This window comes from Peromyscus eremicus, chromosome 14 (genome assembly GCF_949786415.1).
Source record: "Peromyscus eremicus chromosome 14, PerEre_H2_v1, whole genome shotgun sequence".
NCBI classification, from domain to species: domain Eukaryota; kingdom Metazoa; phylum Chordata; class Mammalia; order Rodentia; family Cricetidae; genus Peromyscus; species Peromyscus eremicus.
Window position 1 is genome coordinate 22048572 of NC_081430.1, and position 24656 is coordinate 22073227.

The 24656-nt window shown below is 42.3% G+C and overlaps 1 protein-coding gene across 1 annotated transcript in view; it reads left to right on the forward strand.

The window, feature by feature from the left end:
* Positions 1 to 270: 270 nt before the first annotated feature.
* Nubpl (NUBP iron-sulfur cluster assembly factor, mitochondrial) overlaps positions 271 to 24656 on the forward strand; it is a 205288-nt gene continuing 180902 nt past the window's right edge. Inside the window, exons 1-3 of the mRNA XM_059279866.1 lie at positions 271 to 399; positions 854 to 1001; positions 3600 to 3634. Coding sequence (XP_059135849.1) covers positions 292 to 399; positions 854 to 1001; positions 3600 to 3634 — 291 coding nt within the window. The 5' untranslated portion in view covers positions 271 to 291. The remainder of the gene's footprint in view (positions 400 to 853; positions 1002 to 3599; positions 3635 to 24656) is intronic.

Sequence of the window (24656 nt, forward strand, 5' to 3'; positions counted from 1 at the left end):
TAATGCCACCCTCCAAACTTCAAAACAAAAATTTCTGAAGTCTCCTTGTCTACTCTGGAAGGATAAAATGAAATGTTATAGGTGAAAAGTCTTCGGGAATGTCTGGTCCAACGTCGCAGAAGTGTTTGTGGTTGGTGACCATCAGAATTAAAGCAAACGGGGTTCCTGAGCTGAAGCAACACCAATCAGGCTCGTCTCCAGGCAGGGGAAGCCACGGGTTGCCACGTGACGTCATTACTCCGCGCCCGGCGCAAAGTGCTTCCTCCCTGGTCCCGGGAAGAACCGCGCGCCATGGGGACCTGGCGGCGTTTATTGCTTTTTGGCAGGGTGTCACTCCGGGGTGGTTGCGGGGCCGCTGCACCGTCCCTGGGGCGCCGAGCCTTGAGTTGTGGGCGCCAGGTGTGTGCCGAGCGCGGGAGGGGATGGTGCGAGCCTGATCGCCGGCGCCTGCGAGCTCCCGCTAGCGGGTCCCCTAGAAGGAGTCTGGAGCTTGTGCTCCCCAAACTCTCCTGAGCATGTATGGGGTGCACCTTGCTCTCTTGGCGTGGGGTTATTTAGTGAATAGGTTAACGAGAAGGAAAATGCACGGAGGGCTTAACTCGGTAAAAAGGCCACTTTGCGTTTTTAACAACCTCGCTTACCCTGGCAGACAAATTTCAGCTCCAACAATTTATCTTTGCGGTTGAGATTAGCAGTCGATAAATAGCACCTAAAGGCTAAATTAGTGGCGATGAACAGAATTAGAAAAGAAAACCCTGTTATACTCAAACTCTGGATCGTTTTCACTTTTACAGCACACTAATCCAGTAATGAGGATGATTGATTTAAATCACTTTTTTTTTTTTTTTTTAAGTTGTTAGGCGCTGAAGGTGAGGCCTTGAAACAAAGAAGAACACAAATCATGTCCCGAGGACTTCCTAAGCAGAAGCCCATAGAAGGTGTTAGAGAAGTTATTGTTGTGGCCTCTGGAAAGGGTGGAGTTGGAAAGTCTACCACTGCAGGTATTGTAAGGCGTTTGTGTCCCTCCTGATTAAGAAGTTGTGCCAGCTGTCAAGTGCACTGTAAATGATCACTTTTCAGTTCGGTATTCGTGACGTTTCTAACTTGTGGTTCCCTATCTTAGGGTTTGATAAAGGGTGGGAGCTGAAGTAAACACGTTACCAGATTGTCTACTCAATTCAGTGAGAAGTAGTTAGGTTGTCTACAGGTATTCTGTTCACTTAACTAGGAAGTGGAGATAATCTCTTTCATAGGATGATATGCAAATTAAATTAACCACTTAGCCCATTGTCTTTTCATAGAGGTTCTCAGTAATTGGTTGCTGTTACTTTTAAAACACTAGTCATTGTATATTACATTATTCTTGTTCTTTTCCAGTCTATCAGTGTACATATAGTTGTATATTTGCAACGAGAATGTTTGCTATTGTGACCCGTTTTTCATTTAATCACAACATTTGTACCATTTATAAAGTCACCAAAAGCTAAGAATTTTTGAGAATGCTTGAAGAGATTTAACATTGTTTTAGTTTTTTATCCATCTAGTGTTTCGGGGTGTGTGTGTGTGTGTGTGTGTGTGTGTGTGTGTGTGTGTGTGTTTTCCTATGTTCAGGTGCATGTGTGTGGAGGGCAGAGGGTAACATCGAGTGTCTTTATTGCTCTTTTTCAATGGCTGACTGGCCACTGAGCTCTCAGGAGCTGTCTGTCTCTTCCCATGTCCTTCCTGGTGCTGTGGTTACACTCAGGTCCTTGTGCTCGCGTGGTGGAGAGTTCACCTGTTTCGAGCCCTCACCCTACCTATTTATTTATATGAAGCCATTTAGTCTTCATATCCTCTGGATTAATACGGTAGTGATGGGGAGTCCTTTCCCTGGCTCTTTTTGGTGATTGTACATTTGTCACGAAGATGGTGTTTTAGCACTAAAGATTATGAGTTCTAAAATAGAATTTACACTCAAGACTTACAACAGTTATTTCCAAAAGGAATTGTTTATTTCTAAAGCGATTATAAGGAACAATAATGTGAGAACTTCTTGCAATCCTACCCGTTAGCAGTCATTTATTTTCTTCGGCCTTATTGAGCTATATTGGCAGGTAAATATTATGTATTGTGAAGGTTCCAGGGACACACAGCTCTGTGCTGTCACCCTCAGCAGCCTGAGGAGGTCCCGCCCCCCCACAAGAAAGTTTCTGCTTAAAAGTTAGATGATGCTTAACCTGTTATGTATCTGGAATTAGAATTATCCCGTAACGCCTAAGAGTGGATTTATAAGTACCACACCCTAGATGAAGTACTTTGTATACAGTATTCTTTTATCCTCACAGCAGTTATCAAAGGAGGAGGTCCCTTGATGTTATAACTCAGGGAGCAGACTGACATAAAATAGCAGTCAGGGTTATACAATGGAAGGAGGTGGCGGGTTTAGATTCAGGTCTGCTTTGCAGTTTATACCTTCAACCACTTTCCTTATAGAAGTGACAGCATCGTTCTGCAAGGAAATGGGATTCACTTGTAGAAAATGGGCAGTATGAGAACTTATTTATTTACTTATTTCTTCATTTATGTATGTATGTATGTATGTATGTAGGTAGGTAGGTAGGTAGGTAGGTATGTTGGTTTTTCGAGACAAGGTTTTTCTGTGTAGCAGTCCTGACTGTTCTGGAACTTACTCTGTAGACCAGGCTAGCCTCAGACTCACAGAGATCCACCTGCCTCTGCCTCCCAAGTGCTGGGATTAAAGGTGCACCACCCCCACCTGGCTAGAGAACCTATTTTTTTTTTATTTTTTATATCAGTCTCGCAAATATAGTACTTTGGGCTCTCTCTTCTCAGCTGTAGCCCGGCTGCAGAGCTGGCTAACTGTGCTTTTGAGGACACCACTTCCTCCTTTTTGTCTCTAGAGTCACGGGCATCGGCGTTTTGACTACCATGCTACCTTACCATTATCTTCCGTACTTCCTTCTGTGCACGGTGCCCCAGCTTTTTGTATCCTTGTGTATGTGTGAGTTCGGTACTCAGATGCCTATAACAGCATTTATTTAAAAAAAAAAAAAAAAAAGGCCCCAGATGGTGGCGGTGCCCGCCTTTAATAATCCCAGCACTCCAGAGGCAGAGCCGGGCGGATCTCTGTGAGTTCGAGGCCAGCCTGGTCTACAGAGTGAGATCCAGGACAGGCACCAAAACTACACAGAGAAACCCTGTCCCAAAAAACCAAAAAAAAAATAAAAATAAAAAAATAAATAAAGAAAGAAAGAAAAAAGAAAAAAAGAAAGAAAGAAAAATAAAAGACTATATCTATTAGTTATCAAACAGTTAATTATTTAAAATAAAATTTGAAACTACCTATTCCATTAACATTACTTTAAGAAAAACTAAGTGACGAATTTGAACAAGGTTGTAACAGACTATAAAGGAGCTATTTAAAGTGTGCAATGTGGGACAGGCGTCTGTTGGCAGCTGCAGAACTGTTTTCTTCTGGTCTTCTGTCTCTGTCATTCTCTCCTCATCCTTGGTCTTTTACAAGGGAGGGAAATGTTGAAAGGTGAGTGAATTTTCACAGAAGGAAAGTGACTAACCTGAATTCTCTCTGTTTCTTTCAGTGAACCTTGCTCTCGCACTGGCCGCGAACGATTCGGTAGGTGTTCATCAATAGGAATACTAATGCATTGCCGTGTTTTTAAGGCAGTGATGAAGCCTTGTGGCCTGAAGCTGTATAGCTTCAGTCGGTGGCACGTTTTTAAGGGACTGAAAATGCTGCCATTGGTACTGCTTCATCTAGTAACTGTGATGTTGCAATTAAATGTTGGTCATGTATCCCATGATGCGCTTTCATGTTTTTGCACAGAGGTCATTTTTTAAAATAAAAATTTACTGCATAGTCCATATCTGTGGTAGTACTATTCTGGGTTTAACTCTTTTTTTTGAGGTTAGGCCCATAGCATTAATCCCAGGCATCCCTACAACTTAACTTTGTAGCCTAAGCTAGCTCAGAATCCTTTTGCTTCATCTACCAAGGTCCCAAGAGTACAAACATGTGCTCCAATGCCTGCCTGATCCGGGCAGAAATAAGTTTCAACTTATTAACTCAATTAAAAAAAAGTTAAAAGATAACCTAAAAGTAGTGTTAGTCCTTTGGAGCAGAATTTGAATAGAATATGTGTATAATGTAAGACTGAGGGATTGTCCATTCTCCCTTTCATATCATAGGATTAACTGGAGGATAGTTTTGTATGTATTCATTCAGCTTTTCATCTCTTCATATACAAATTAAGCCCACATGTGTATGCACATTTTTGTGATAGCCGTCATTCTTTTTTCTCTTTTTTAAAAAAAAGATTTATTTATTATGTATACAGAAAAGGGCACCAGATCTCATTACAGATGGTTGTGAGCTACCATGCGGGTGCTGGGAATTGAACTCAGGACCTCTGGAAGAGTAGTCGGTGCTTTTAACCTCTGAGCCATCTCTCCAGCCCCTTTTTTCTCTTTTTTTTTTTTAAGATTTATATTTTATTTATATGTATGTTTGCATGAATTTATATCACCATGCGTGTGCAGAAGCCTGAGGAGGCCAGATCCCTGGTATTGGAGTTGCATGCAGTTGTGAGCTGCCGTGTTGGCTCTGGGAACAGAACTTAGGTCCTCTGCAAAGGCAGCCCTTTCTCTCAACTGCTGAGCTGTTTCTCCAGCCCTATACCCCATTCTGCGGCTGCTGCTTTCATGGTTGAGCACTCTTCTTTTGAGTGAATCTTTAGGATGGTTCCCCTTTTACCCACTAACTCCCGTTAAAGGACAATGGGATTTATTTTTTCCTGGGACTGTGGGGTTGAGTATGGGGCCTCATACATTCTAGGCTGGTGCTCTGCCACGGACCTCCCTGGCCCACTACAATGGCATTGGGATTTTTTCTTAGTTGCTTTTTATGAAAAAATTTTAAAAGCAATTTCGATTATATTCTTTCCCCTCCCCCAACTCTTCCCAGATCCTCCTCATCTCCCTACCTCCTCAACTTCATGTTCCCTGTGAAAAAACAAAAACAGGAAAACAAAACAGCCAAAACCAAAACAGACAGTGAGCTAAAAGTTAAAACCAATTAAGACAAAAACAAAACCCTAAGAAGCAAAAGCAAAAAACCTAAACCAAAGCAAAAATCACACAAAAACACGGAGTCTATTCCGTGTTGCCTAGCCACTCCTGGCCTTGGAGTGCGGTTGATGGACCCCATGGCACTCCACTGAGGAAAACTGATTTTCTGTTTTGCAACAGGTGTCAGGTGCAGATAGCTTCTTGGCGAAGTGTGGGACTTTGTGTCCACTCCCCCTTCTCAGTGCTGGGATTTTGTCTGGTTTCAACTGGTGCAGGATCTTTTTGCATTTATACGTGTATGCATCCTGTTGTGTCTGGATGATGCTATTCCATGGAGTCATCCATCACTCATGGCTCTTAGAATCTTTCTGCCTCTTCTGTGTTGATCCCTGAGTCCAAGGGGAGGGGTTTGATGAAGACACCCCATTTGTGGCTGAGTGCTCCAAAGTCTCACTCTGCATGTTGTCCAATTGTGGATCCCTGTGCTAGTTTCCATCTACTGCAGGAAGAAGCTCTGACGAGGGTTGAGTGATGCATTGATCTGTAGGTATAGACATGCATCATTAGCAGCTGTTTTAGTGCTTCATTCCTTTAGCAGAATAATAGAATTAGGTTTTTCTCTAGGTCTGTAACCTGAATGGTCTAGGTTCTTGGCCATTTTATCAGGGTCAGGTATGGGTTCCATCTCATGGAGTGGGCCTTAAATCCAATCAAAAAGTGGTTGGTAACTGCCATAACATTTATGCCTCTATCACACCAGTATAGCTTCAGGAAGGAGTAGGTGTCGGGGTTTATAGCTGAGTGAAACTGATGATTACTTTTCTTCTCTGGTAGTGTGCAAAGTATTTTCTATCACCATGAATGCTAGTCAGGAGGAGTGAAATTTCTAGTTGGAATCAGCTTCATTTCTCCATGTTCAATGATACGAGTAAGTGTTGTCTTTGGCAACAGGGCCTTACCATCATGTAATGGAGAGCAACTGGTATTCTTGGTAATAGCCTGTGATGTTTGCAGGTGTGTGTGTGTGTGTGTGTGTGTGTGTGTGTGTGTGTTATTTGTGTCTGCAGAACATCTTTGGCCAACTACTCAACAAGATGTTACCCATTCCCAGAACTGTAGGTGGCAGAAGATGTCTAGTTGGGGTATTGCCTCCCCCATTATATGGTAACTATTTAAATTACTTTTACATATGTATATATTTTAGGAAGCTTCTATAGTGGTAGGTTTCCATATGATTTTTCATATATTTAGGTTCGTGCCCCTTTTCCAGTTATTACAATCAAAGTACAATGGGATTTTTTCCCCCTGGGACTGAGGGTTTGAACCTAGAGCCTTGTGTATTCTAGGCCTGGTGCTCTGTCACTGAGCCACCTCCCAGGTCCACTCCATGGCATCAATTTTTTTCTTTTCATTTGTATTTACTATTACCATGTGTGTGCATGTGGACGTGTGTGTGTGTGTGTGTGTATGTGTGTGTGTGTGTGTGTGTGTGTGTGTGTGTACAGGCACACATATGCCATGGGTATGGAGGTCAAAGGACTTGGGACTTGGGTCCCTTCCGCCTTGTAGTTGAGGCAGAATCTCCTTTTTTTTTGCGCTGTGCTGCTACATACTTCAGGCTAGCTGGTTTGCAACTCCGGAGGATTTTCTTGTTTCTGCCTTCTATCTTGCAGTGGGAGTTCTGGGGTTACAGATGCACCCCACCATTCTGGTGTTTTATGTGGGTTCTGGGATCAGACTCAGGCTGTGAGGCTTGTGTGGCGAGTGCTTTTACTGGCTGACCATTTTGCTGGCCTCACAATGGCAGTCTTATATTCTATTCTTATATACTAAGTAAGTTATATACATGTTCTCCAGAAAGTATGCTTCATCTTTTATTTTAGCTCTAGTTGATACGAATACACCTTTTTAAAAACTTTCATTTATGGTAGGTTTTTATCTGTTTTTTAGGTATTAAAAGTAAAATTGAAAATGAACACTGAACATATTATGTAATCCTGCAAGTCATTAGTTAATAATATACATCTATTTCATAATCTATTTTAATTACCCTTTCATATATATGAAATATGTTTCATATGGTTTTGTATTTTCAACTTACTATTTTTAAAAATGTCCTAGCATATTTCATATTTATATGAAATACAAGTAAGAATTATTAAAGTGTGTAGCTGTGGCTGTGCTTCTCACTTGTTTCCTGTCAGACAGTTTTGGTTTCCTGGGGACAGCACATATGGAAAAATGGAATGTGTTACATATGTAAGTGTACTGCTGGGATAAGGATCTAGAATTTGCTAGAGTGCAGAGCTAGGCATGTTCATGTCTCAAGATTTTGGCCCTGGTTTCTGAACACGTGAGGGTTATTCCCCATTCACTGTATTTGCTGTATAAACTTCAGTCACTGTGGAGCCAAGTATCCTAACTGGACTAGTAGGGAAAAATACCATTCTCTTTCTTTAAAGCTGTGCTCCTGCCTCAGGGAAATTCTACCATCAGGTCAAATTAAAGAACCCATTTCTTTATAGCTCTCTTCCTTTGTGGGGGGCATAATTTCTTGTATCTCATTTTGTCCTTTTTCTTGAATTAACTTCTTCTTTCCTTCCTTCCTCCCTCCCCCCCTTTCTTTTCTTTTCCTGGATGCATCCTTGAGTTCTATGGTTTGGTGGGCAGATTAATGACTACAAGTGTCTCCATCTTACTTCATGAAGCTTACATTTAATGGAAAAAGAATTGATGACATGATTAAGGTAAAGTCATTGAGATAGGAAGGATACTTTAGATTTTCTGGTAAGTTCAGCTTTATCATAGGGAGTGAGGGGGCAAGAGTCAGATGTCATATGAGGACCTGAAAGGAACCAGAGGCAGTGTGGCATTCTGCCTCTATCACAGCTGTCCTCAGTGATGCCCATTGGGCTTCCTTGATACTTTCTTAGGAAAGACATGGCTGACAAGTACATACAGGAAGTCAACTCTCCCAGTTCTTTAATTTCTGAAGATAACTTTATTCTTTCTTTGTATTTGATAATTTAACAAAGATGTAAAAATTTAAGGCTCAAAATCACATTTTGAACTTTGAAAACAATATTCCATTTTCTTCTCACGTACTAATGAAAATGCCTGATGCTTTTTTGATTCATATGACTCTGTAATAGCATGTGTTGTTTTTCCCTCAAAGCTTTTAAGGTTTTCTTTATGGCTTTTAAAGTTTAAAATTGTCACAAATATTTGCCAGCTTGTTGGCTTTAAAAGGTGTTGCATGCTTGGAGATTGGCCCTGAGTGGTTTCTGTTTGGAGAAACTTCTCTGCACTGATGTGTTTGTCCTCATTGTGGAATTCCTTCTGATAGGTACTGACCACATGCATTCATTGTCTCTCCTGCTCGTTGGCTGTTCGTCATTTGTGTTTCCCAAGGTCCCTCAACTCTTCTGCACACTTCTCGATTCAGTTATAGTTATTTAGTCCTTCTACATGTTTTAAGTTTGGAGATTGCTTTCTCCAGTTTCCTAGACTGTTTCTTACTTTCAATTTATTGTTTCTTAGAAAAAGGACGGGGTTGTTTGTAGCATTTCCTTGACTCTGAGTTGGATTAGAATTAATTAAGAGAAATGTGGCTTTTTTTCTTTTTTCTTTTCTCTTTTTGATCTGTGTTTATGTAGAATAGTAGGATAGTTGCTTTCATAGTGCCTTCTGACCAGCAGAATCAGTAAACCTGGGAAATTTTGGACAAACAAAAGTTCAGCCCTGCTTTAGACCTTAAAAAATCAAAAATCCTAGATGCAGCAGAGGGCCATGCAGCCTGTCTTAACTCTAATCTAGATGCAGCAGAGGGCCATGCGGCTGTCTTAACTCTACTCTAGATGCAGCAGAGGGCCATGCGGCCTGTCTTAACTCTACTCTAGATGCAGCAGAGGGCCATGCGGCTGTCTTAACTCTAATCTAGATGCAGCAGAGGGCCATGCGGCCTGTCTTAACTCTACTCTAGATGCAGCAGAGGGCCATGCGGCCTGTCTTAACTCTACTCTAGATGCAGCAGAGGGCCATGCGGCCTGTCTTAACTCTACTCTAGATGCAGCAGAGGGCCATGCAGCCTGTCTTAACTCTACTCTAGATGCAGCAGAGGGCCATGCGGCCTGTCTTAACTCTACTCTAGATGCAGCAGAGGGCCATGCGGCCTGTCTTAACCTTCCCTCTAGATGCAGCAGAGGGCCATGTGGCCTGTCTTAACTCTCCTCTGGAAGGTTCAGTGCCAAAGTCTGAAGCCATGGATCTAGAGATGTAGGGTTTCTTAAAACCGTCTAATCTTCAGTAGCGCCCTGCTGTAGGACAGGGATAGCTTGGCTGGAAGTGGCTCCCCCTTGTTATTTCAGTGGAGTTTGGAAGAAAAGGGAAGTCAGCATGTGTGTCTAGGTAGCCATATTGATGTAAGAGCCAGTGAGCTTGTTTATTTATTTATTTTTCCATGGGAGAGGATCTCACTATGTAGTACAGACTGACCTGGAATTTACTTTGTAGCCCAGGCTGGCCTTTGAACTCACAATCCCCTTGCCTAAGCTTTCCAAGTGCTGATATTACAGGTGTGTACTACCATGTTATACTGGTGATATGTTTAAACAATGTGTGTGTGCACATGCACGCACATGTGTTCATATGTCTCAACACTGGAAATCAAGCCCTGGCCCTTCCTCTCTAACATTTACCTGATATACTATTGACCTGCATGCTGACAATCATATTTCTTGATTTTTTTTCTTTTTCTTTTTCTCTCTTTTTTTTTTTTTTTTTTTTTGAGACAGGGTTTCTCTGTATAACAGCCCTGGCTGTTCTGGAACTCACTCTGTAGACCAGGCTGGCCTCAAACTCACAGAGATCCACCTGCCTCTGCCTCCCGAGTGTTGGGATTAAAGGCGTGCGCCACCACCAACTGGCCATATTTCTTGATTTTTCTAAACTACTTGTTTTGTTCTTTTACAGCATAGTTTTTTAAAAGTCTTTTAAAAACATTGATTTATTATTTTTATGTATATGGGTGTCTTGCCAGCATTTATGTCTCTGTACCATACACAGGCATGTAGTTAGTGCCCATGGAGGTCATAGGAGGGTGTAGGATCCCCTGGGACTGGAGATACTGACAGTTGTGAGCTGCCATGTGGGTGATGGGAATCGAACCTGGGTCCTTTGGAAGAGGAGCCAGGTGCTTTTCAGCGCTGAGCCATCTCTCCAGCCCCTTCAGTGAGTCTATATCTATCTATCTATCTATCTATCTATCTATCTATCTATCTATCTATCTATCTATCTACCTATCTATTTATCTATCTATGTATGTGTCTGTATCTGTATACCTGTCTTAGCTATCTGTGTTTTTGTGGTGGTAGAAGTTGAACCCAGGGCCCATTGTGTGCTAGCCAGTCCCCTACCACTGAGCTATGTTCCCAGCTATATTGTTTTGATGGTGTATAGTTGAGATTGTTGTTATAATAGTTTCTTTTGTGAGCGAGAAAGTGTTAATCAAGACCTTTAATAAGTTTGTATTTTGTAAAAAAAAAGATTCTGTTTTGTAATAGTAGCAATCTTGTATAGTCTTGAAGTTTTGTAAAGCAGCAAAGATAAAAGGAAGGCAGGGATATCTTAAAATGATGAAATAGATCCAAGGGCAAATAAACAGGAAATCTACTCACGAGGAGTAGCTTTTATTTCAGACGAGCAGTCTCCCCCGGTGGGGTGGAGTGTTTTCAGAAGGCAGTTGTGTTTGAGTCTGCGGTGTGGCTCAGCTGTGCAGCCCTCATTGATTGCACCTTTCCTGCCTGCATTGCTCAGTCAGCACATATCCTCGTCTCTATGTATCCGTCTCTGCTATCCCCGTTTTCATGTCGGCTCCTGTTGCTGCTCTGGCTCATTCATCCACTTATACCTCAGTTACTGAGTGTCTGCTCTGTCTCAGCTACTGTGCTTGGAAGCTGTAGAAATGGGGAAGACACAGTCGTTGCCTTTGGGGAGCTCAGACTAGCACACCATGATGTGACCCTCTTCCCGCCTGTGTTCCAATTCTTCCAGTATCCTCTGCCAAATCACATAACTGTTGGAATCACATAGCTGTGCTGCTCAGGTTCACACCCAGAAGCCTTTGCTGCTATGCAAGCAAAGCATTCTGTCATTTTATAACCTTCTGCATTTCTACAGGTGTGTTCTGCACAGTTTTCTTCAGCTTTCTGTGCCCTCTTTTCTGGCTGCCTTTTGACTATCCTGGTTATTATATTCTGTGCAAGGGTGTGGCTGGGTGGGGGAATTGAGTGCTTACAAAAATCCAGGACTGTCTTAATGTGCATGTGTGTATTGCTTATAGTGCTCACACAGATAGTTTATCAGTTAGCCTTTCTCTAAGGACAGCTCAGTAAAATGTTCTCTGAATTCTCTGTTTGCTTTTTATTATTATTGCATTCATGTGGTTCTCCTTCTCCTCCTTCTCCTCCTCCTCCTCCTCCTCCTCCTCCTCCTCCTCCTCCTCCTCCTCCTCCTCCTTCTTCTTCAAGACAGGGTTTCTCTGTGTAGTTTTGGTGCCTGTCCTGGAGCTCACTTTGTAGACCAGGCTGGCCTTGAACTCACAGAGATCTGTCTGGCTCTGCCTCCCCGAGTGCTGGGATTAAAGGCGTGACCAGCTTAGTATTTTTTTTTTTAATATAACAACAACATAACTAATGCTTACTGAGCACTTACTATATTAACATAATTAGTTAGCATTTTACATAGAATGGTTCCCATGACCTGTTTCTTAGCTCATTTCCTCCCCATAGCAGTGGAGTAGGACTAGGCTCTGTTAGAACAGGAGCTTGCCCCTTTAAGAGAGTGGTCAGTCTTCAGAGGCCACACCTCCCTGCTCCTCTCCCTGAGACAGAGCGAACAACTGTCCCTAATTGATGGTTCTAGCCAGCCCCTTGTTCTTCCATGCTCATTGTTACATGTACTGTGTTGAACTAGATCACATGGTGTAAAACTCCCATTCCCCTTCACAAAGCTTACACAAGTCTGATATTTCCTTTGTTCCTAGGACTGCTCTAGGATTTTCTGACTCCCAGTTGGGTCTCCGAGGAGGCTCCTCTGGCTTCTCTTTCATGATGTTTCTGTCTGTCGGTCTATCTCTCCCTGACTCTTAGTCTCATTCTTTTTTTTTTGTTTTTTGTTTTTCGAGACAGGGTTTCTCTGTGTAGCTTTGCGCCTTTCCTGGAACTCACTTGGTAGCCCAGGCTGGCCTCGAACTCACAGAGATCCGCCTGGCTCTGCCTCCCGAGTGCTGGGATTAAAGGCGTGCGTCACCACCGCCCGGCCTTAGTCTCATTCTTAATGAAGCCCCTTTGCAGGGTTTAAATATGAGCCAATCCTTCTGTTGACACCCCTCATCGTGTTTGGTCTCTCTCATACATTGTACAGTTTGGGTCGAATGCTCTCCTTCCCACCTTGGGGCCAGGTCTCCTAATCAACTGCATATTCTGAAGTGAATTATGTGCCAGCTCCTTTCTTAGACTGACTGCTGCTGCTTTATTCTCATTATGATTATATTTAACAGCTACTATTACAATCCCCATTGTAGACCGGAAGTGAAAGCCCATAGAAGTTAAGTGATTTGTTCTAAGTCACCAAGGAAGACAATAACAGAACAAAGGTTGAATGACAACCTAGGTCTTGCACTTTTAACCTAGTGCTCCTATTTTGTTTGGATTCTTAGCATTAAAAACTGGATTGTGGGGCTTGGAAGATGGCCCAGTGGTTAAGAGCACTGCTTTTGCAGAAGACCTGAATTTGTGTGACTCACAATCATTTGTAACTTCAGTTTCAGAGGACTCTGATGCCTCTGGCCTCCAAGGGCACCTGTACTCACACTATATACACAATTAAAAATAAATCTCACTGTGCAATATAGTGAAACTCATCTTAAATCAAGCCTGTGGTGTGTCATGTGCCTGTAGTCTTAGCTACTAGAGATGCTGAGACAGGATGTTCATTTGAGCTAGACATTTGAGGCCAGCCTGGGCAACATACTGAGATGCTGTCCCAACCAACCAACCAACCAACCAACCAACCAGACAAACAACCAAACAACAAAATGAACATCCTCACTCAAGTCCCAAGTTGGTTGTCTCTAGTCTTGGCTACCTCCAGCAGCAGCTAGCACAGTGCTTATGGCTTGGATAGCACAAAATACATCTTCATTGTGTGGTTGAATTGAGTATCTAGTTAGATTTCAGTGTGTAAGTACAAAGTTGCTTTTCTTTAGCAGTGGTAGGATGGGAACATTGGTGATACCATAGTGGCTGTGAGGATTAGTGTTAATTTTCAAGTTGGCAGGCTCTGGGCACAGTTGTGAGGGATTATTTAGCCCATGGATGTGCCTGTGAGGATTATGTTGATTAGATCAGTTGAGGTGGGAAGGGGGTGGTGCCATTTGTTTTAGTTAGGGTTTACTATTGCTGTGAAGAGACACCATGACCACAGCAACTCTTGTAAAGAAGACATTGAGGTGGCTCGATTACAGTTTCAGAGGTTCAGTCCATTATGATCATGGTGGGGAGCATGGCAGCGTGCAGGCAGATGTGGTACTGGAGCTGAGAGTGCTACGTCTTGCAGGCAACAGGAAGTCTACTGACTGTCACATTGAGGGAAGCTTGAGAAAAGGAGACTTCAAAGCCAGCCATCACAGTGACCTACTTCCTCCAGTAAGGCCACACCTCCTAATAGTGCCACTTCCTTTGGGGGCCATTTTCTTTCAAACCACCACACCATTCCCTGGGCTGGGTACCAGCATTCGTGGCTCTCTGCTTCCTGTTTGCACAGTGTGACCAGCTGCTTCAAGCTCCTGCTGTGTCGATTTCCCTGCCAGGATGGACTACACCCTTGAACTTCAGACTGAAATAAACCCTTTCTCTCCTGAGCTTTTTGTCACTCTGTTATCCCCTTGGCCGCCTCATTTTATACAATTCTCAGTCATTTTAGCTCTGCTTAGGACTCCTGTTCGTTGGATGCTAATGTGTTGCTCCTGGGCACTAGACCTTTGAGTTTAGCCATTTGCTGCAGAGGACCATTTTGACACATACCACGCATTTCAGACTCAGAGCAAACTCCTTTCCCTGTATCTGTCTTTGTCCTCTGGGAATAGCACAGCTCCCCCACCTCCTGTGTGGTGGGATTCACTTACCTCCTCTGCTGGTTTGTGAACATTTGGGAGACAATGATTTCAGTCTTTCCCCTTTATCTATAATCCTTAGTAGACGGCACATGGTGAGTTTTTTGTTTGTTTCTGGTTCTTGAGATAGGGTCTCATAGCCCAGGCTGGGTTCAGGCTCACTGTATAGCCCAGGCTGGGTTTGAATTTCCCGTGTAGCTAGGGATTACCTTGAATTTCTGTTTACACTGCTTCTATCTCCTAAGTGTTGGCTCTTGCTTGGTGAGTAGTGACCAAGGAAAGAATAAAGAGTGTGTACTTCTCCAGTACAAAATATACACAGATTCAAGTGTTGAATAAGTTCTCTGTAGCTGGTTCACTATAAATTGTGCTTTTTACTTTCCACAAACAAGTGAAATAATTAAAATCTAAATGAGATAATGCATATAAAATACTTAGCACAATGTGTATCCTGTAGTAAGTTGCAAATGAATTTTTAGTATTAACAGTTAGATTAACTCTTTCTGTAAGTATTTCAAAGTAAAAGTCAATGTATATTTTACTTGACTATTTTAGCAAAACTTAATTTTAAGTTCTTACATTACATTTTTAGAATGACTCATTAAGTAGATTTTTAATTGGATTTAAAAATGGAAAAGGAAGCAGTATTATCTTCAAAGAGTTTGTGTCTTTTTCCATTGATGTTTATCTCAAAGTTTTTGTCTTGTCCTGTGATTATATAATGCCTTCACACAAGTTCCTTCCAGATGTACTATTTTTTCACAAATGTTCTTTCTGTGTAACTAATATTACCCTAAACCTTTGAAGCTCTGTGATCATATTAGGATGGATTAGGACATTTTAGCTCAAGAGTCAGATTGGGCTGGGTATGGTGGAATATGCCTATAATCCTAGCTAGTACTTGGGAAGTAGAGGCAGGAGGATCAGGAATTCAAGGTCATCCTGACCACATAGCAAGTTCCACTTCAAGGCTTGCCTGGGTTACAGGAGACTCTTTTTCAGAACACACAAATCCCTCAGATCCCAAATGATGCAGGTTTGGGGTTTAGGAAGGCTGAACATATGTATCTCTACTCAGTATTTTCTGCATCAAGTAGTTCACATCTAGCTTTTTGTTTTCATGCAGAGCTGGCCTTGTTTCTGGCTCTGACTCTTGTGCACTGACTGGCTTTTGCCTCTACCTTCCTCCTAGAGTTGTATAACAGTGCATGTGGAGTGCTCATATGGGGTCCAGAATATGGGCAATGCTAACAGTGCTAAGATGGCTCCTTGTCTTTGCTGGTACAGGACTGCAGGTGCAGGAGCTGGCCTCACACATCATCATTTGCAATGTAGTCACAGTGTGAATTGGGAGTAAAAGGATGTTTCTCACAGGTTCACATGGGAAATCCTGATGTTGTGACCACTTAATTGAAGTTCATGAGGTTTATTATCTTTTCTTTAGCATCTGTATTGTAAGAAGACCACATTCTGGTTTGTTATCCTGTTTTTTTTTTTTTCTTTCTTTTCTTTTTTTTTTTTTTTTGGCTACTAGTAGCCCTAGATAGGACCATTTCATTCACTAAATTCACAGACAAGAACATGAGATACCAGCATGCCTTGTATGTTCTGCCATTTTTATTCTAAGGAGCTAGCAGTTTCTGTTTAAATGAATTTAAGTTTTTTTGTTTAAAAATATTACTTCTTTGAAGTTTTTTTGGGTCAGCATGCAAAGTGATGGGTTTGATTAAAGCATCCTCCTGTATACTGCTCGTTGTACGATGGGTTTTCATTTATAACCCACCTCTGCCTGCCCTGGTCTTTGGAGAACTGTTCGGTTCATTAGATCATTTATTGAGCAGATGATTCAGCTGAAAGGATTTAGCCTTCTTGATGGTAACCTCTGTTGGCAAGGATTTTTACTGTGTGGACCACATCTTCATCTTCACTGTGGTGAATGTTTCCTTGGCTGGGCAGATGTGTTTTAATTCCATGTAGCCCCATCTGTCAGCTCCTGGGATTATCTCTGAGCTATTGGAGTCCTTCTCAAAAAGTTTTTGCCTGTGATTGCATTCCCAAGTGTTCCCTCTACCTTTTCCTTTAGCACTTTCAAAGTTTCTGTCCTTATATTTGATCCATTTTGAATAGATCTTGAATGGGCTGTTTTTGGGGCGGGGTGGAGTATGGGGTGGGAAAGATGGATCTAGTTTTCCAGCCCCCGCAAGCCTAAGTTTTTAATGTAATTTATTTGAGTCAGGTTGTTTTCCTAACAGAATCTCAATAGATCTGTACCCCATTTTTAAATTGGATTATTTGTTTTTTAATATCTAGTTTCTTGAGTTCTTTATATATTTTGCATATTAGACTTCTATGGGATATGGAGTTGGTAAACATCTTTTCTCATTTGTAGGCTGTGTCTTTGGCCAATTGATGGTGTCCTTTGCCTTACAGAAGCTTTTCATTTTCCTGAGTTCCATTTGCTATGGAATAATCCTTTTGTACACTGTGAAAACTTGTTGCTATGATTGGTTTAATAAACAAGCTGACTGGCCAGTAGTTGAACAGAATGAGGTTAGCCAGGAAAGCCAAATTGAGAATGCTGGGAAGGAGAAGGGCGGAGTCAGAGAGACGCCAGTAGATGCAGAGGAAACAGGACATTTAGAAAATGAGATAAGCCATGTGCCACATGGAAGAGGGTAGATAAGAAATATGTAACCTGTTCTTAATGTTTTCATTAGCAGGCATTTCTTAATTAAAACATTCTGTTTCAGTATCATGGTAAGCTAGTTGGGAGGAAAGATGCATTGTTTATGTTTAACATATAATTATTTTAAAGGTAGAGGGGGAGGTGGGTCAAGAAACCAAATCCTGAAGGAGTAATTGCAAAATCATTACTTTTTGCTTTCTGTTCTTAAATTCAAAGGTAATTGTTGGTAAGAAATATTTTATATTTACAAGTGCACTGAAACTCATAATTATTTACATTTACTGAGAGATTCAGAAAATATTTTTACAATTAGAAGAATCTTTACAAAATTGACATTCTTTTAGGATAAAAATAGAAATATTAATCATGACTTTTCCTACAAATATTTGCTTTTTGTCATAGCTCTACAGGCATCCATACACAGTGTGTTTCTGATGAGTAACTTTTCCTTGTTTTTTCATGCATAGGCTTATTTCTATCTTGAGGGCTGTGGTGTCCTGGGCTCCATGCTCAGCATGGCGTGTCCACAATTGAAAAGATCTTGCCCTTGTTACTTTAGTTTTTTTTAGGGCCTGTGTGACTATTTAGTAGACTGTTGTTTCCAGTGTATACCGCTCTCTCCTTGATTTTGACTTGTCTCAAGTCTACCTCTTTCTTTCCTTAAACAGGGTTTTGCTTTGAAGCCCAGGATGCTTTTGACTTTGTAATTCTCCAACTGCCTTGCCTGGAGCTGCTTCTCTCGGTGGCCATGGATGCTCTTCCCAGTCTTCCCTGCTCACACATCCCCTGTCCTATTCCAGTTGCTTCTTTTCCAGCCCATGCTCTTGCTTCCTCTTCCCCTGACAAGTGGCCTTTTATTGATAACCTCTTTCATCTTCAGTCATGATTGCATGCTTCCCTTTCTGCCTCAGAGAGACTTCAGTCCCAATCTCAGCTTTGTTCTTGATGTGGCCTTTCACTCCTCTTCTAGGAGTTTTCACTTGTGAGTTCCTGCTGGTCATCTTCAGTCTGCCTTTACTAAGTTTTTCCCTTAGGTCTACTCATACACACAGAAAGTATGTATTGGGTGAGTGAATGAGTCACTAACCCTCATTAACCTCTGTAACTGAAGTTTTCTCTGGTCCTGCCCAGTCCCACAGACCCTGCAGCCGCTTATAAAATAGTCACTTAGAAGCATATATTAATTAAAACTGCTTGGCCATTAGCTCAGGCCTACCACTGACTAGCTCTTACATTTAAACTCAGCCCATTTCTGTTAATCTATATGTTGCCACATGTTCCATGGCTTTACCTTGTGCCATTACATGCTGCTGCTCCCTGTTGCTCACTCAGCCTTCCACTTCCCAGAATTCTCCTCTCTGCTTGTCCTGCCTATACTTCCTGCCTGGCTACTGGCCAATCATTGTTTTATTTATCAATCTATCAGAGCAACACATTCGCAGCATACAGAACATCCCATAGCAAACCTCTGTTTGCACTCAAGCCTCTGGCTTCCCTATTATTTTCTTCTTTAAGCCATACTTGAGCGTGCTCTACACAAGCTATGTTAGTTCTGGGTGTTTTCAACCCTTTGACTTTTCTACATTGACACTACATCATCACCTATAAAACCCATGCTCAAGAACTGCAATTGAGTTATAAAACAAAGCAAAACAAAACAAAACCAAAAACAAAGATAAAACAACTCCAAGAAAACAAAAACAAAATTTATAAGGGTTGGGGAGATAGCTCAGTTGGTCAAGTGCTTCCCTTTCAAGTATGTGGTGGACCTGAATTAGATCCCAGAATCCATATAATAAAACAGGTACCACATTGGTGGCAAGGTGGGATTTGGAGACGGGCAGATCCTCTGAGCTCTCTAGCCAGATAGTCTAGCCTACTTGAAGTTGTAGGCCAGTGAGAGACCCTGCCTCAAACAAAGGTGGGAGTGAGCCTCTGGAGTGGCACCCAAGTTGGTTCCCTAATCTTGATGTGTGTATGCATGTACGCACACACACACACACACACACACACACACACACACACACACTTTATAGTATTTTAAGTAAATTTATAGTTTTGTGTGTGGCCACCTATTGTTCTGAGCTGTCTGTGGCCCTTGGACCACCGGTTACACAGCCTGGACTTCATTTTCCTTTGCTTTTCAGCTTCTCCGCATCGACTCGTTGTCACAGTGTCCAGGTTCTGCTCCCGCCCACCAGCAGTCTGTCAAATATATCTGTTCTCTTGCTCTCCCGACTCAGTTTCCTGCCTTTGACAGTGTCTACCCCAGGGGCTAGCACCTGAGAAGAATCTCTATTTCCCGGCCTTCCCAACATTATGTTTGTTTTGATTTTTCTTTCTCTGACCCTTTTAGTTTCCTCTCTTTCGTATTACTCCATCCTTAGACATTTTTTTTTTAAAGTTTTTGTTTCGCACACATTTCCCTTGTTTTAGAATACTACTTCTTCAGTCAGTATCCATTTTAATAAAAGGCCGGAATTTTTTATATGGCTTACTCATTTGCATCTGATTTCTAACCGATAGGTTAAATTTCAGTGATGTAAATGGATCCAGCATCATGATCTTCTCTAAGATCTTCCATCCATGTAGTCTTCAGTGAGTAGTTTACACCTTGCCACCACCTGTTTGAGTTAGTGATGTGCACCCTAAAGTTACTCAGTGAAGGACAGCCATTTTAGTGCTCACAGTTTCTGCGGGATAGGGATTTGGACAGAGCAGCAGGACGGGTTGGCTGCTAAGCACTGTAATAGTTACTGTTACTGTTACAGTGCTCCAGCTCCAGTGGGGAAGACCCAAATGGTTATCTTGAGTTCTTCCCTCATGTGCTTGGTACTGGCTGTGATAACCTGAAGGCCGAATGGGTTGGGGTTGTAGATTGGAATACATTAACGTGGTTACTATCTATTGCCTAGTCTTTCCCAGAGCTTGGCAGCCTCAGTGGAATGGAACACTTTTGCTGGTGACTAGGTGTTCCTCAAGTTGATGTACCCAGTCTTCTGCTCTGCACTGGGCTATCCCAGTCTTCTGCTCTGCACTGGGCTATCCCAGTCTTCTGCTCTGCACTGGGCTATCCCAGTCTTCTGCTCTGCACTGGGCTATCCCAGTCTTCCGCTCTGCACTTGGCTATCCCAGTCTTCCACTCTGCACTGGGCTATCCCAGTGTTCTGCTCTGCACTGGGCTATCCCAGTCTTCCACTCTGCACTGGGCTATCCCAGTCTTCTACTCTGCACTTGGCTATCCCAGTGTTCCGCTCTGCACTGGGCTATCCCAGTGTTCCGCTCTGCACTGGGCTATCCCAGTATTCCGCTCTGCACTGGGCTATCCCAGTGTTCCGCTCTGCACTGGGCTATCCCAGTCCTCCACTCTGCACTTGGCTGGTGCTCCTCCTTTGCACTCACTGACTAGCTGTCTTTCTTGCCTTTGTCAGCTCCTGTTGTCTCTCAGGTCCCTTGCTTGGATGTCTCTTCCTCTGTGACGCCTTCTTCGTGGTTCCAGATCTCCCCACTCCCTCTTCCCTCCGTGTGTTCATCTGCCATTAGAATGGCCCTGGTGTCAGGGGCTGCATCTCAGATGAGCTGTCACTACGGCCTGGACTGTTGCTACATACCCAGGAAACTCTTGCCAGCTGATTGAAAATAGATTACGTTTGGTGGAAATTTCCAAAGGTTTGAATGAGTTCCAGGGCTTTCTCAAATGCCCATAAATTACCAATGATCACTTTTGCCTTAGGAGAATTATGCTTTGAGAAGCTTTTGTGTTTCAGCATTTTAAACTTTCAGTTAAAATATATGCAGCAAACTCCCAGAATCGGTGTATGAAGTGCTATATGCTAGAAAATACAGTGGATTGGTTAAGTACATATAAGACAAGCTTTGGTAAGACTGAAGGCTAGGAGAGTAAGTCTGAATTCAGAATGGTATTGTTTTAGTTGTGGCATTTTAAAGCTTTGATTTTGGCTGTGGACTGTTTCACATGCTGGATTTTGTTCTGGCCCGTTTCTCTCTGGCCACGCCCTGTGCTAGTCACTTTTGGCAGATGCACTGTGTGAAAGGGCTGGGGTCAGCACTGTCATACAGAAGTGGGTCAGAGCGCTTGGATGAAGGGGAAGCGGTTTTAAAGAGCCTTTATTTATGGTTGGCACAATCAGACAAAAATAATTAGGAGCTTGAACCTCTCACCACGGCTTGTTTCCTCTTCCATCTCTCATAGGCTTTGCCAAATTAACCACATCAACCAATTTTACAAATAAAAAAGGACTGCTGTTTTAAATAGTTCTTTCAGGTTCTTAAGATGCTTCTTGAGAAAGTCTGTGTCTTCTCTTGTCTCCCCAAATCTCCTTTCTACTTCTGTAAAGTCTTAAATGGCCAGTTAGAGGTCAGGGGGCATGGTCTACACAGCGAGCGATAGATAAAGTACACCCCCTTCCCAGCTGAGCTGGGGGCTCCATTCCCCTGCTGCTCTAAAAGGGGTTTCCGTTACCTCAGGACAGATAACAGGCTGGGCTTGCTAAGAGCCATAAAGGACAGGTTAGGTTGCTGCCTCTGGCTTCCAAACAGTGGAACATTCTTGAATTAAAGGAGGAAGTCCTCAGGTAGTCTCAGAAGGCAGTCTGGATCCCTACATGGGAATAGGTTGCTCTCTGCTTCAATTTTTCCTGTCAACAAAAAAGAAAGCGCAAGACTTCTCCAAGCCTTGGAACAGCTTTGGCCTCAAATTTGTACTGGAATGTTGTTGTCTGCAGTGTGATGGGCTCTTTGCTAGTCGCCATGGAAACTGATCGAGGTGCTTGTCTTGTCCTCTGGGTTCTTTGGGCAGCTTATGTTAAAAAAAAAAAAAAAAAAAAAAAAAAGGACTGTATCTAATCCTGTTCTTCAAATACACATTTTCTTTAAAAATGATTAAAAGGCAGCATACTTAATTGAGAATAAGATACCTGTGTCATGTTTCTGATAGGTGATTTCAGACATTCTATGCAGCTGAAGAGTATCTGGGTCAAGAAATATGAATGAAAATTGTTGTATATGGGTACAATTTGTTTGATTTGTGATATTTATCTGTTGAGCTCTGTGCTTATATATGCAGAAGATTAACATATTTAATTTCACTTACCTGCCTAGTTTTAGAGGATTTGTCATAGAAATTAAGGCATGGCCGTTATTTTATCATATCATTGCCAAATAAAAGGTGGTTTATAATGATGATGTTAGAGACATTAAAGCTAAAAGTAAGCAATTAAATAACTAAATATTCAGATCTTATGGACATCCAGGAATACAGCTTTTAAAAGACCTATCTGTAGCTAATGCAGGAAAGGCTATATGGTGGTTGTTTTTGGGAGTCTGAACTTGACCATCCCTCTCATTTCTTAAGTGAAGAATTGGTGATCAGAGCAGAAGTGACTTGGGGAGTTACCTGGTGCTGGAGGAGGAAGCCGTTCCCTTAGGTAATTTTAGACGTGGACATTGTTGGGATGATAGAAGAGGTGTCTTGTGAGTCTAAGCTGACTGCATTATGAATGGTTGGCTTATTGCTATGGTCTGACTTTGACTGAAAAGTAGGTAACTTGGATGCTGAGGTTTTGCTTTCCTTCATGTTCAAAAAAGTCCATGTCTTTTTTTTTTAAATTTTATTAAGAAATTTTCTATTCATTTTACATACCAACCATGGATCCCCCTGTCCTCACTCTTCTTGCCCCCCATCCTTCCCTCTCAATCCACCCCCCATTCCCACCTCCTCCAAGTCAAGGTCTCCCATGGGGAGTCAGCAGGGCCTGGTACATTCAGTTGAGGCACCAAGGCTGTACAAGGTGTCACACCTTAGGCACTGGGCTCCAAAAAGCCCGCTCATGCACATCCACGTCTTGAAGAAGTGAAAAATCAAAGGAATAGAATGCAGTCCATCTCCAGATAAAGCTAAATGTGTTCCTCTGTTCATTCCAGAAATTGCTAGGTACTTAACAATGTGCTAAGCACTTTGCTGGGGTCGGCATCTCTCGTGGTGAAAGTCAAAGTTTCTGTCTTTACAGATCTTACAGTCGATGGGAGAGGTATAATAGACGAACACTTTAGGTAGTAATGAAGTTAGACACAGTAGAGCAGTGTCAGGATGAGCAAGTGCTTGGGAGATGCTCTTTTCAGTGGGGTTCTCTGAGGCGAGGCCTCTAGAGACATAGAATTTGAGCAGAGGTATGAATTGAGATCCTGAGCTACAAGAAGAGCAAACATCCTTTATCTTGGACTATTTGAGGAACAGGAGGAATGTCATATGCTAGAATGAACTGGAGAAAAGGTGGATGGGTGCAACCCTTACAAAGCAATGTAATCCATAGTGGATATTTTAATTTTTGTTTTCCTTGGAGAATGATATAGTGATATTTTAACTAGGGTCTTGACATAATTTATTGTCTTCCTTTAAAGGACCCAACTATGACATAAAGAAATGTAGCTGGAAGGTTTCTCCAGTACTACCTGGCCACGTGGTCCCTCAGCCGCTTATAAAATAATCAGAGGCTTAATATTAACTACCAATTGCATGTCCTGTGGCAGGCTTCTTGCTAGCTGGCTCTCATAACTTAACCCATTTTTATTAATCTATAGGTTGCCATGTGGCCGTGGCTCACTGGTACTTTCACATCTTGCTTCCTCTGGCTGTGCTGGCTTCTCCCTCTCCTCAGCCTTTCTTCTTCCTGTCTCTCTTCAGTTTCCCACCCAGCTATAACCTGACTTGCCATAGGCCAAATGGCTTTATTTATCAACCAGTCAGAGCAGCACATATTCACAGCGTGCAGAAAGACATCCCACGGCACAGAATAGACTTGGGGAAACCGGAAGGACTAGCCAGTGGCTGTTGCATGAATCCAGGCTGAAGGCGATAGCTTGGACTGTGATGATAAAGACCTGTAATTTCTTAGGTCCCACAAATACCTTGAAGATAGAACTTGCTGAGAGCACGGTGAGGATGGTGAAGGACAAGGTAGTGTAAGTATCCGATAACATCCTTTCTTTAGTATAGTATACAGATAACATGATTGACCTTTCTAAATGCACGGTTCACTGCACCAGCTACATTTACATTGTTGTGCAGCCGTCACCACTGTCTCCAGGCTTTATCGTTTTCCCAAACTGGAACTCGGTAGTCATTGACAATGGTCGTCACCATCTCCTTTCTCTCTCTGAATTTGATGACTCTCTATACCTCATACAAATGGAACCATAGGATGTTCTGCCGTTTGTGTCTGGTGTATTTCACTGAGCAGGATGGTTTTGTGGTCATCTATTTTGAATTTAGTTTCTTTTTAGGATCGTTGTTTTACTTTCAGCAACCGTGTGGATGGGGAAGACTAAGGAAGGAGAGATTGTGGATTAAAGTCACTTCTCACTTACATGCGTTAAGTTTCAAATGCCCGATAGACACCTGGGTGTATTGAGGAAGTCCAGATCTCAGAGGGGAAGTGGGAGCCGTGGATTAGAATTTAGTGCCATCAAAGTACAGGTAGCATTTAAGACTACTCAGGAGGAAGAGCAGATGGGAGAAAACGGTCTTGTAACTGTTTCTCTGTTTTGAGGTTGTGGTGGAGGAACATGTCTATTCTAAGACTCATCCAAGTTGTTAATGAGTTAAAAATGACATTGGTTTTTAAATATTCTAATGGATTTTAAGCAGTTGTTTTCCCTATTATTATTTTTTCAATTCCCTTGCTTTCTTTGGCT